Source organism: Leptonotus elevatus, chromosome 1 (assembly GCF_054856555.1).
Source record: "Leptonotus elevatus isolate MCC_2025b chromosome 1, RoL_Lele_1.0, whole genome shotgun sequence".
Lineage (NCBI taxonomy): Eukaryota > Metazoa > Chordata > Actinopteri > Syngnathiformes > Syngnathidae > Leptonotus > Leptonotus elevatus.
In genome coordinates this window covers 4,495,241-4,507,804 of record NC_141239.1, presented here as the reverse complement: position 1 = coordinate 4,507,804, position 12,564 = coordinate 4,495,241, and the positions used below count along the sequence as shown (strand labels likewise).

At 39.9% G+C, this 12,564-nt stretch overlaps 1 protein-coding gene across 3 annotated transcripts in view; it reads right to left on the bottom strand.

Moving 5' to 3' along the window:
• adcy8 (adenylate cyclase 8 (brain)) overlaps positions 1-12,564 on the bottom strand; it is a 66,654-nt gene that overhangs the window by 14,509 nt on the left and 39,581 nt on the right. For 2 of the 3 annotated variants that reach the window (XM_086072241.1, XM_086072232.1), the window contains exon 7: positions 9,667-9,937. In XM_086072241.1, coding sequence (XP_085928367.1) covers positions 9,667-9,937 — 271 coding nt within the window. Of the gene's footprint in view, positions 1-3,981; positions 4,180-9,666; positions 9,938-12,564 lie in introns of all 3 variants that reach the window. The other variant, XM_086072250.1, reaches the window with a different exon arrangement.

The following is a 12,564-nucleotide window of genomic DNA, read 5'->3' as shown; positions in this document are numbered from 1 at the left end:
AACAACACACCAAACACACTACGTTAGCACGTTAGCATGTCAAGCGGCACAAGCGTTAAGAGTAGGGTGACCATATCCCCCCCCTTTCCTCCCCCAAAAGAGGACATTTGCCCCGGCCTTGAAATTGTGGTACCAGTCGCAGTTACACAGTGTACTTCATCTCCTATTAGTCACGCAATGCCAACCGGACACTTTCACGAATTTATAAAATCCCCGGTCGCCCAAACAGGATGTAAGAAAATGGCCTGTCCTGCCAAAAGAGGACGTTTGGTCACCATCGCTGAGAGAGTGAGAGGAACAGGAGCGGCAGGCGGGGTTGTCAGAACCAGGCTAGCTGTTAGCCACTAGTTGTTAGCTGAGCCCCAACAAAAGCTAATGTTCACAAATAGGCTAACTGCTAAGTTAAACCTGAGCAGGAAATGATCAGTCATTGTTAAACGAGGGAGAAGGAAATAGGTTTGATTTAGTGCGTAAACTTGTACCATGATTAAATTAGTAGCTTGGTTTGGTATAGTGAGTAAACTAGAAGGCTAGGTATGTTACAGCGTGTTACGTGCTAAAGGCGCAATTGATGTTAGCAAGGCAGGAAACAAATGGGCACGGTAATAAACTAGCTGCTAGTTTGGATTTAGCAAATAAACTAGTAGCTATGTTTGATTTCCAGGTCCAGGAAGTTGAAGCTGGCGCGTAAAGGAGTAGATAAGTTCGATATAGTGAATAAACAAGGTCCGTTTATATCACGCATGAATCATTGAGCAACTAGTTTTGACCTAGTGAGTAAACTAGTTAACTGGGAGCAAACTTGTTGACTGTAGTGAGTAAAGTAGCAGCTTGGTTTTATTTAGTAAAAAAAAACAAGCTACCTATATTTGATATAGTGAATAAATGAACAGACTATTTTTAAATAATGCATGAACAAATGAGCCGCTAGGTTTGATCCCATCAGTAAACAAAGTTTTATTTAGCGAATGAATAAACGAGTAGACTAACTGGTTAAATGATGTTGTGGGTCAAACTGACCCGTTTTAAAAAGCGTGACGCAATTGTTTTTTTTCCCCCTTTAATGACCTGAATTCTGAGATTTAAGTCAGAATTCTCACTTTATTGGTTTATTGTTTTTATCTTTAAAGTGAGAAAAAAAATGTTTTAATAAAAAAAAAAAAAATACAAATAAAATAATAATAATAATAATAATAAAAAATATATAAAGTGAGAATTCTGACTTTAAAATCCGAATTGTCACTTTAAAAAATTGACCGAGCAAACCGTCCGCCGTGGCTGGCGGCCGCCTTTCTCCGAGGCTGCTGGGAAATGAGCAAGAGGTCACTTGACGTTTGCTCACACAAAACAAATACAAACAAATGACAACTCAAGGAAAAGAGAGAAATGAGGAGGTCAACAGCAAATCACAAACAAACAAGCCAAAAAAGATAAAGGTGGGGGCGGGACAAGAGGCGCAGACGTGCGTTGCACTCGGGAAACAAATTGAAGAAAAGTTGCAGCGCATAAAAACTCCAACCGCGATCGTTTATGAAAGCAACACGCCACTGAAAATTCCTCGTCCGTCATTGGCTTACGCACGCAAAATATCATCAATGACATCTGGGAAAAAAAGTGAAAGGGTTTTGAAAGGTCACGCAAACCCCCGAAAATGCGCTCATGCATTTTGCAACAGGAATGACGACATGGTGAAGCGCCACCTGGCGAGGGATGAACAAATCAATTTCAAGTACGGGTACGATGAATATTTGATGATGTGTACGCGTCAAACCAGGCCCCGAGTAATGCGAGTCGCTTTGGCCCGCCAAAAAATGCACGCAGCATTTTCTTTGACTCGGGTACACGCTTATTTAAGAGTCGGATCATCTTAGATGCGTGATCCACACGCATCTAAGATGATCCGACATGACACGAGCCGCAGATTGGTTAGTGGGAAAACAATTCTCGTGATGGCAACATGATCAGGCAGCAGAGGAACTTGAAAACCCTCGCACTTCTTGCATTTGGGCAAAAACATTCATTAAAAAAAAAAAAAAAAATGGAGGATTTTTTTCTGGCTCAAGTAACTTTTGTTTGTTTGGTGTACAGCGTGTCATCATTTTGATGATATATATATATATATATATATATATATATATATATATATATTTTTTTTTTTTTGTAAAATACTTTAAGTTGCATTCGTAAGTGATATATAAATAAAGTTGACTTGACTTGTCAAGGAAGCTTCTAACTTCAAAATAAAAACAAATAATCCATTGACGCCACTGCAGTAGCCTTAGTAAGGTTTTATTTTGAAGTTGGCCCACACGGCTAGCTTGTCGGCTAGCTTGACTTGACTTGTCTTTTTAGGTTTTTTGACTTGTTTTTTCTTTTTTGACTTGTTTTTTTCTTTTTTGACTTGTCTTTTCTACTTGACGGCTAGCTTGACGGCTAGCTTAACTTGTCTTTTTGACTTGTTTTTTCTTTTTTGACTTTTTTTTTCTTTTTTTGACTTGTCTTTTCTACTTGACGGCTAGCTTGACGGCTAGCTTGACGGCTAGCTTGACTTGTCTTTTTGTTACAGTTTTTATTGCCATGTCACATAGTTGCTCGCCTCCGAACTGGCGCTCATAGGAAAGAGCACATAACTCCAACTTTGGCCGTCTTCCATTGGCTCCCTGCACGTTTTAAAATAATTTTTCAGATTCTTTGATTTGTTTTCAAGCGGAGACTCAGAGGGGATCGAGTCCAGTCCCACTCTTTGGCTTTCGACTCGGAATGAGAATTCCGTATTGAGTGTTTTGTGGTGTTTACTGATTTTATTTATTTATTTCAATTCCATTCAAATTTTTATTTTGTTCTTACAAAAAAGAAATGATGGTATCTGCCCGATAAAAAACAACAACAAATAAATAAATAAATAACAAAAGTAAAAATAATCAACACAAAATAAATGACATTAAGCAGTAAAGATGCTACAAGAGCAAGACCTTGTACTATAGTTTTTTTTCCAGTATTTTATAAAAAAAAAATGAAAATACGAATGGACTGAGATGATTGTTTTATAATCGAGATTGTTTCACAAAATGACACCTTGAGTTGAAATACATCGTTATTTTTCTTTTGTACTCACTTTTCCTTTTAGTTTAGTTTGATTTGCATGTTAATTGGTCAATTTTCATGATGGGCTTTATACATTTTTTGAATTTGAGAGTTTTTAGTTGTATAAATATTGGATTAGTGTGGTCTCTGTATCCACATCCGAAAATGACACCAATAGCGCGTTTCCTTAAAGGTGGGGTCTTTAGTTTTGTCCGTTTGTGTTTGTAAACAACCAATTCAAAACAGACTCCTCCTCTTCTCGTCAACATTGCGCCTGCCTTCAGCGACACGCCCGCCGCTCTGTGATTGGCTGGAGGGGTAAACATAGACTTTCCGCCCACCAACGTCCCTCTCATGGCAAAACACAACAAAATGGCAAAATACAGGCTGGGGTGGTGGCGGATGATGACAAAATCAGCAGCACACATTAACAGAAGCCCGGAGGTGTTGATTGAGAAGGATTACGTGTGTATACATCCAGTGTTTATTTCCGAGGGAAAACTAAAGACTTCACCTTTAAAAGAAGAATGGGTTCAGTGTAGGTTAAAATGCTGAGTGATTGAAATTGAAGTCAAAATAAGAATGAAAAACAGTTGGTGTTTTTTTTTTGGTCTTCTGTATGTAAAATTAACCAAAAATTATTATTATTTTTTTTTAAATCTCACTTTTTGTAAAGTGAAGAACAAGAATGTACAATTTTTGGCTTTCGTTTACTCATGACGGATTTGATGTGTTTGGTTTATTTTATAAGGAGGGAGGGGAAAAGCAATAGGAAGACAAAAAGAAGAAAAGTAAAAAAAAAAAAAAAAGAAGCAAAAAACACAACAACCAAAAAAACCAAACAAACAAACAAAAGAAGCAGCCGCAGCCGCAGCGGCGTCTCCAAGGCCCAGCTACCTTGTGTTCCAGGCCGGAGTCTTTAAACATCAGCGAGAACGCTTTGATATGTTCTCTCCTCAACTTATCGCCACTCCGTAAGTCGATGGCGCTCTCTATGCGCTCGTTAATTTCCTCAGGACCGGAGTGGACATGCAAAGCTTGTGCGAGATGGTTTGGAAGCAGATTTATGGAATTTCTGGTTAGGGCGGCCAGAGTCTAGGAGGGGAGAAGCACATGCACATAGAATGAACCGCATGCTGCGACACCTCCTTCTTACCTCCACACTCGCATCAGCACAATCACAAACAAGAAAAACAAAAACAAGAGACAAGCGAGCAAAATGCAAACTTTCTGCTCGCATCCTGCTGGCGTCCTGTTAGTGTTCACACACACACACACACACACACACATGCACACGCACACACCCACGCACACACCCACACAACAGAAATGGACAAACACGGCAAAGACTTTCTGCTGCAAAACAGCAAACAAACGACGGTGGCGTTTTGAGTACGGCTGGGTCAAAAAAAAAGTCGAATATATATATATATATATATATATATATGAATCGATTATTTAAATATATAATTTCTTCCCATAAATTCTAAAGAAAATTGAATTTTAAAGGCCGAATTTTTTGTATCTTACCGTATTTTTTTGCTGTTCACATGAATTTAAAAGTATGAAAGTCCAAACTTATTGCACTTTAAGACAATTCAGAATATTTTAAGTTTATATTTACAATTATTTTTGTTCTTCCATAATTAATCGATATCAGATTGAACTGAAGCGAACTGAATCGGGGGAAAATCAAATCGAACTGAACGCTTGTGAATCGAAATCGAACCGATTGAGGTAATTAGAATCGATACGCAGCCCTAGTCTTGGGATACAAGGTTCATTCGTTCTGTGACAACGCTTGGACCTCAAATCATCTTTCACAATTGAAATGAATGGAAATGACATTATTCTGTTACAAAAAAAATGGAATGCGTATTTTAACCAGGAAAAATAGCACTCCTACAGGTAGAGCTGTCACAATTAATTGGTTAATGGACAAGTAATCGATTATCAAATGAATCGACAACAATTTTAATAATCAAGTAATCGTTTGGAGCCATTATTTTAAATATTAAAAATGGTCCAAATCCTCTAATTTCAACATATCAACAGTAATTGTTTATTGATATCTGTAGTACTTCATGAAAGTCGACTGATTATCTTGTGTGTTAAATCAAAATAAGACATTTGCAAACATATTTTTTTACTTTGGAAAAAAATTACCAAACCGATAACATAGTACAACATCAATCCCACTTCTTTCTTTCTTTTTTCTTTTTTTTTATCACTATACGAATACAAAGTACGAAATAAACTTGTTGATAAACAGTCATCAGGAAAAAAATGCTTTTGCATGCAAAATTAAAATAAATCTGATGAATTGATTCAAAAAATATTTGTTGGTGACAGCACGAGCTCGAAGGCTGTCAACAAGTGAGACTCAAAACTGTGTGTTTTCGATTGTTCCCGTCGTCAATCATTTGTCTTTCTCGACTTGTATCGTTCCGATATCATTTCTCTTCTTGCACTGTTGTCTTTTTAGGCTTGTATCCTTTACAGCTGACTTTGCATCTTAATTTTTTTTTTAATCTTACATTCTATTGTTTACTTTGTTTTTATTCCGATTTACCTTGTTTATTCATTTGTAGGGATGTCCCAATCACATTTGTTTGCGCCCGCCTTCCGCACACGTTGTCATGTTTGGTAGTATAAAACAAGCGACTGGACTGGCTCCTGAAATCCTGATCGGCTCATCACGTCGACGTTTCCGCTCGGATACATTTGAATGAAGTGTCATGGATGTCCCGTTAGCATTAGCGTGAGCAAGTGTGTTAGCGAGCGTTGTGAGATGTTGTTGCTGAGAAGGAGAGCTGAGGCGTTGTCCGTCAGTTTGCAGACGTTGACGATGAAAATCCGAAGTTTCAGCTCTTCTTCCTCTTTCTTTGCTTGCCATTAGCATTTAGCATTAAGCTAACCTTCACTGAGACCTTCAACTGATCACGCGTGACCAACGACGCATGCGCCATTGTGTCTTTCTATCCTTGTATCACACACATGGTTTTAGCTCCGCTAGACAAGTTCTTGTCTTTGTCTTGTTCTTGGAATGGAACAAAAACAACAATCTTTTGTATCCCGCCATGCTTAAGTGAAGAGAAGATTTGGATTTGCTTGTGGCCAGGGCTGTAGTCAAGTCCATCATTACCAAGTCCAAGTCAGCTTTAGGTCACAAAAGTCCAAGTCCAAGTTCAGATGAGATCAAGAGTAAACCTTAAAACATTTTTTAAAACAATTTTCAACACCACAAAATTTGAGACATTTGTCTCTTCAAGAAAAACGTCAAACAAAGTTGGACGTGCTTCCGTATGTGTGTCTGAAATTGTCTTCTTACAGAATCTGCGTGAAAGTTGTGTGATGTTTTTTTTGAGGGCGAACGACAAGTCTTAATGGTTTGTAAAACCAAATTTGATAACCCCGCTGTTGACTGATATGATCTGGCAGACCCAAACGTATTGTGAGGGTTTGCTGGGAACGACTCTCAGTTTTAGAAAGAGCAGTGTGGTTTTCGTCCCGGCCGTGGAACAGTGGACCGGCTCTACACCCTCGGCAGGGTCCTCGAGGGTACATGGGAGTTCGCCCAACCAGTCTACATGTGTTTTGTGGATTTGGAGAAGGCGTTTGACCGTGTCCCTCGGGGAGTCCTGTGGGGGGTGCTTCGGGAGTACGGGGTACCGGGCCCCCTGATACGGGCTGTTCGGTCCCTGAAAGACCGGTGTCAGAGTTTGGTCCGCATTGCCGACAGTAAGTCGGATTCGTTCCCAGTGAGGGTTGGACTCCGCCAAGGTTGCTCTTTGTCACCGATTCTGTTCATAACTTTTATGGACAAATTTTCTCGCCGTAGCCAAAGCATTGAGGGGTTCCCGGTTTGGTGGTCTCAACATTGCATCTCTGCTTTTTGCAGATGATGTGGTGTTGTTGGCTTCATCAAGTTGTGATCTCCAACTCTTACTGGAGCGGTTCGCAGCCGAGTGCGAAGCGGTTGGGATGAGGATCCGCACCTCCAAATCCGAGACCATGGTCCTCAGTAGGAAAAAGGGGGGAGTGCCCTCTCCGGGTCGGGGATGAGATCCTGCCTCAAGTGGAGGAGTTCAAGTATCTTGGGGTCTTGTTAACGAGTGAGGGTAGGTTAGAGCGGGAGATCGACAGGCGGGTCGGTGCAGCGTCTGCAGTGATGTGGACTCTTTATCGGTTCATTGTGGCGAAGAAGAAGCCGAAAGGCAAATCTCTCGATTTACCGGTCGATCTACGTTCCTACCCTCACCTATGGTCACGAGCTGTGGGTCATGACCCAAAGAACAAGATTCCGAATACTCTAAGGGCTCTCCCTTAGAGATAGGGTGAGAAGTTTGGTCATCCGGGAAGGACTCAGCGTCGAGAGGAGCCAGTTGAGGTGGCTCGGGCATCTGGTTTGGATGCCTCCTGGACGCCTCCCTGGAGAGGCGTTCCGGGCATGTCCCACTGGCGGGAGGCCCCGGGGACGACCCAGGACATCCTGGAGAGATGTCTCTCGGCTGGCCTGGGAACGCCATGAAATCCCGTCTGAAGTGCTGGTTGAAGTGGCTAGGGAGAAGGAAGTCTGGGCTTCCATCCTAAATCTGCTGCCCCCGCGACCCGACCCCGGATAAGCGGTAGTAAATGGATAGATGGGAAAATATTGGCATCAAAATTTGAAGAAAAAAAAGTCCAGCTCTTAATTTTTGGGGGGAATTTTAAAAGAAATGTGTATTGAGCAACTTTTAGGATTCATAAAATAGGAGGTTTAAAAAAAAAACTCTTAGTCAATAGACATCTTTGTGGGCGGCACGGTGCCTGACTGGTTAGCACGTCCGCCTCTCAGTGCAGAGGACGTGAGATCGAGTCCTTCATGGGTGGAGTTTGCATGTTCTCCCCGTGCTTGCGTGGCTTTTCTCCGGGTAATCCGGTTTCCTCCCACATTCCAAAGACTTGCGTGGCAGGTTCATTGAACACTCCAAATTGTCCATAGGTGTGATTGTGAGTGCGGACGGTTGTTGGTCTCCGTGTGCCCTGAGATTGGCTGGCAACCAGTTCAGGGTGTACCCCGCCTACTGCCCAAAGCCAGCTGGGATAGGCTCCAGCGACCCTTGTGAGGACAAGCGGTTAAGAAAATGGATGGATGGAATAGGCATCTTTGTTTTAAAAATCTAACAAAAAGTTGTATTGCTAGCTAGCTAGCTAACTAGCATCAGGGGCTAAAGCCAAACTGTGGCAAGGATTTATTTTCTGGACCTGGATTTGCCACCTCTGATTTTGACCGGCAAAATGTTATGCGAAAATGCTTATTTCTCGAGATAGACCGATATGGATTTTTTTTTTGCAGGCCGATTCAATACCGATTATTAGTAGTGAATGATACCGATAACTGATATTTGGAGTCGATATTCATTTTCAGTAAAAGGGGGGGGGGGGGGGGGGTTGTGAGGAATTATTGGTGTAAAATTTTTAAAAAATACAAATTCCAACACCTAACTTTGTTGAAACCATATGTTTATTGAACAACTTTTCAGATTTGCTAAATGTTTTATTTTTGTTGGTGTTTTTAATCTTACAGAATTTACATCTTTATTTTAAAATCCTAACAAAACGTTCAGGGAGCTCATTATTATGTCTTAAAAAGTTTAACAAAAACTAGTACAAGTAAATATAGCGCCTTATAGTTTTCGAAAGTAAATGCATTTTTTCAAAATTTAAAAATAACTGAAATGTTAAACGTTTATTTGTTACTATATTTTCACACAGCAGAATGTTGTGGAAACGATTTCAAGACGCTCATGCGGCACTTTTGCAGTGGATTGCTGCTATATTTGTTTTACTTTCAAACAAAAACAAAAGTTGCAGAGAGTTCCCACGGTCAGCAACATCTCCTATAAAGTGAACTGAAAATGTAAATAAATAGTTCTTTGAGGTTTGAAAAAAAAAAAAAAAAAAAGCAGATACTGATATTCATCAAAATGCCAAATATTGGCGCCGATAATCGGCCCGATCGATTATCAGTCAGATTTTCAGACAAGGTGGCGTAGGGAGAGTCGAGAGCGGCTGCCAAGGAAGCGGCGCCAAAGCCACAACATGAAAGACGCTTCAGAACTCTTCTGAGGATCCTTTCATAAGCACGCGCCGCCGCCGGCCGCCATTGTGAGGTGATGGGGGGGCCACTTTTTCAAGAAAGACAAACGCACGACATCAAATAGCATCCGCGCGCCTGTGAAGGAGCCGCAAGCGCTCACCTCACCGGCTGGCGGGTTAGCCACAGGTCACGGCTAACGCTCACCATTCCAAATGTATACCTTTCTGCTTGGTTCTAAAAAAACAACAGACGTCCGGTCACGGCGACCAATCTCGTCACGTCACGTCCGGTCATGATGACCAGTGTCGTCACATCCTGTCCGGTTACCAAAACAAGCTTACCGGCTCGTCTTGGCGGCAAAAACGCAAAGGAGGACGCACAAGCACAATCATCCTCACACAACACAGCCGTTTCCGCGGCAACGGCATCTTCCGGCACAGGCGAGACAAAAAGAACGCATGCAAACATTCCCCGGCGACGGGCGTCCGGCGCACACTCACGTTCTGCTTGCCCACGATGTTGTCAAAAGGAAGCTCGGGGCTCCAAGACGCCTCGTTGAAGGTGGCGGCGCTGGCGCGGCGGTCGGCGGCGCCGGCCGCTTCCTTCATGATGTCCTCGGGGAGGGCCAACAGGCTGTCTTCGGGCTGCTTGATGAGGTACGTGTCGATGTTGTGGCGGCGCAGGAAGTCGTTGCGGTCCTTGCCGTGGCCCGCCTCCACCTCGTAGTCGCCGTTCAGGCAGTCCAGGGCCGCTTTGGAGATGTGGATGCGCCTGCGGAGGGAGGACAGACGGGCACGCCGTGGTCAGGATGGGACCTCACGTAGGAGGTTTTCAAGATACCAGCTCATTGCTAACTCGTACCGCGACGTATTAGGGCCATGTACAAATACATATATATATTAGGGGTGTCAAAATTAGTGCGTTGACTTCATTTAAAGTTCCTTTAACGCCACTCATTTTTTTAACGCGCGATTAATGTCCACTCCTTACTGGGAGAATTCCAGTTGCAATGTCAAAATTGAGCAGTTATGAAAATGCATGTGTATTTTACAATTTTAAACATTTGCTGAATTTCACGAGTTACTTCATGCTAAAGATGAGATAGCTCTTAATATGAAAAGAAAAATTCAAAACACAAATTAATATCACACACAGTTTTAATGTTACCTCAATTTTATAAATTATGAAATAAACATTTTTGTCCACTTTTATGTTAACAAGAGCTTAGGGAAAAAATATTTTATTGTACATTTACAACAGATTTGCGCTTAATTGTGTTTTAACTACTGAAATCATGTGATTAATTAATATAAAAATGTTAATCGTCTGACACCTCTATATATATATATATATATATATATATATAAATATATATAAATAAATATATAAATATATATAAATATATATATAAATATATATATATAAATATATATATATAAATATATATATATAAATATATATATATAAATATATATATATATATATATATATATAAATAAAATATAATAAGAGTTTTTTTTGATGGGGTACAATTCCTGAAAAAATAAAAAACACCCACTTACTATGGCCAGCAGATGGCAGCATTGTATCTCTTTGCAATGGATCAAAAGACACGACAACTAGGGATGCACGATAATGCTATTTTCAACAGATACCGATAAACCAATCATTTAGAAAGTACCGATGTCAATAACTGATAAGAAAGCCGATAATTGTTTGCAAAATTCACTTGAATACAAATATACTTTCAAGTTCTACCATATTATCTGGTTTATCGGTATGACGTCAAATTGGTTGATAATTGCCGATAATTGTCGGCCGATTTATTCATTATCTGGTTTATCTGTATGACATCAAGTTGGCCAATAATTGCCGATAATTATCGGCCACTGATATTATTGTGCATCCCTAATGACACCACGGCGGATCTTAGGAAATTGAACATTTTCAAAGATGACGTGAATGATCAACGCCTTTGTCACATTCAATCTCATTCACAGAACTAAAGTCACTAAACAAATTTTTTATGTCAAAGTCAGTTTTTCAGAAAATGTATCTTTTCACAAAAAGCTCGTTTTCTCCTTACTTTTTCCATGATAGCTTATTGGTGTCACTCAAATGACCTATTTTCAAATGGCGATTACCGAAGAACGAGAATCCTACTTTTTTTTTTTTTTCTAATGTGCGATTGGAATCCAATCTTTCACGTTATCCACCACGTTCACGTAATCCGAGCACACAATATTCTGTTTGCTTTGAAAGATGAGTGAAAATGCTTGAAATCGGCTGGCACTCTCGAGGTCGTCTTTTTGGATCACGTTTGGCAGTAAAAAAGTTCATGAGGTGCAAAATTCCATGCGAAAATGCTTATTTTGAACAATTTACGAGGAAAAGAAAACCTGGAGTGAGGACGGATGTGTGATGACGATGCACATGTAACTGCTGCTCGTCTCCTAACTGGCACTGGCATTTTAAAATTATTTTTCAGATTCTTTGATTTGTTTTCAAGCGGAGACTCAGAGCGGATCGAGTCCGGTCCCAATCTTTGGCTTTCAATCTTTGATTTTTGAGAATTCGGTATTGAGCGTTTTGTGGCGTTTACAGTTTTTATGTTATTCATTTATTTCAATTCAATTCGATTCAAATTTTGATTTCATTCTTTAAAAAAAAAAAAAAAAAATGAAAGGGGACAGAAAGAAGTGAAACTTATGGTATCTGCCCTTGATTAAAAAAAATAAAAATCAAAGAAATAAAATCAAAATGAAAAAATAACAAAAGTAAAAATAATCAACACAAAATAATTGACATTAAGCAGTGAAGATGCTATAATGGTAACAAACAAAATGAATCAACAACATGACCTTGTACTATATATTTTTTTTTTCCAGTAGTTGAGCTCTTATACATTTTTTTAAAAATACGAATGGACTGAGATCATTTTGTTTCATAATCCAGATTGTTCCACAAAATGACACCTTGAGTTGAAATACTTTGTTCTTTTTGTTTTGTTCTGTATTTAAGTTTGGAAAAAATATTTGTTCCTCTTCATTTGTACTCATGTTAATTGTTTAATTGCATGTAACATTTCACAATGGCCTTCATACATCATTTTAAGGCGGTTTAACTCCCACCAATTCATTCAATTTTAACATTTTAAGTTGTATGAATATTGGATTAGTGTGGTCTCTGTATCCACAACCGCAAACGCGACACGAATAGCACGTTTCTGTAGAAGAAAGATGGGTTCGATGTCGGTTTTTAGGCATTCTGGTTCAATAAAAGTCTTTGACCTTGTGTAACCTCATTGTTTTAACCGTCTTGTCATCTTGCAGTAGGACTCATTTTTTTGCTCTATGCTCACTTTGTGTTGGTTGTTTAAAAAGCGCTCTATAAATAAA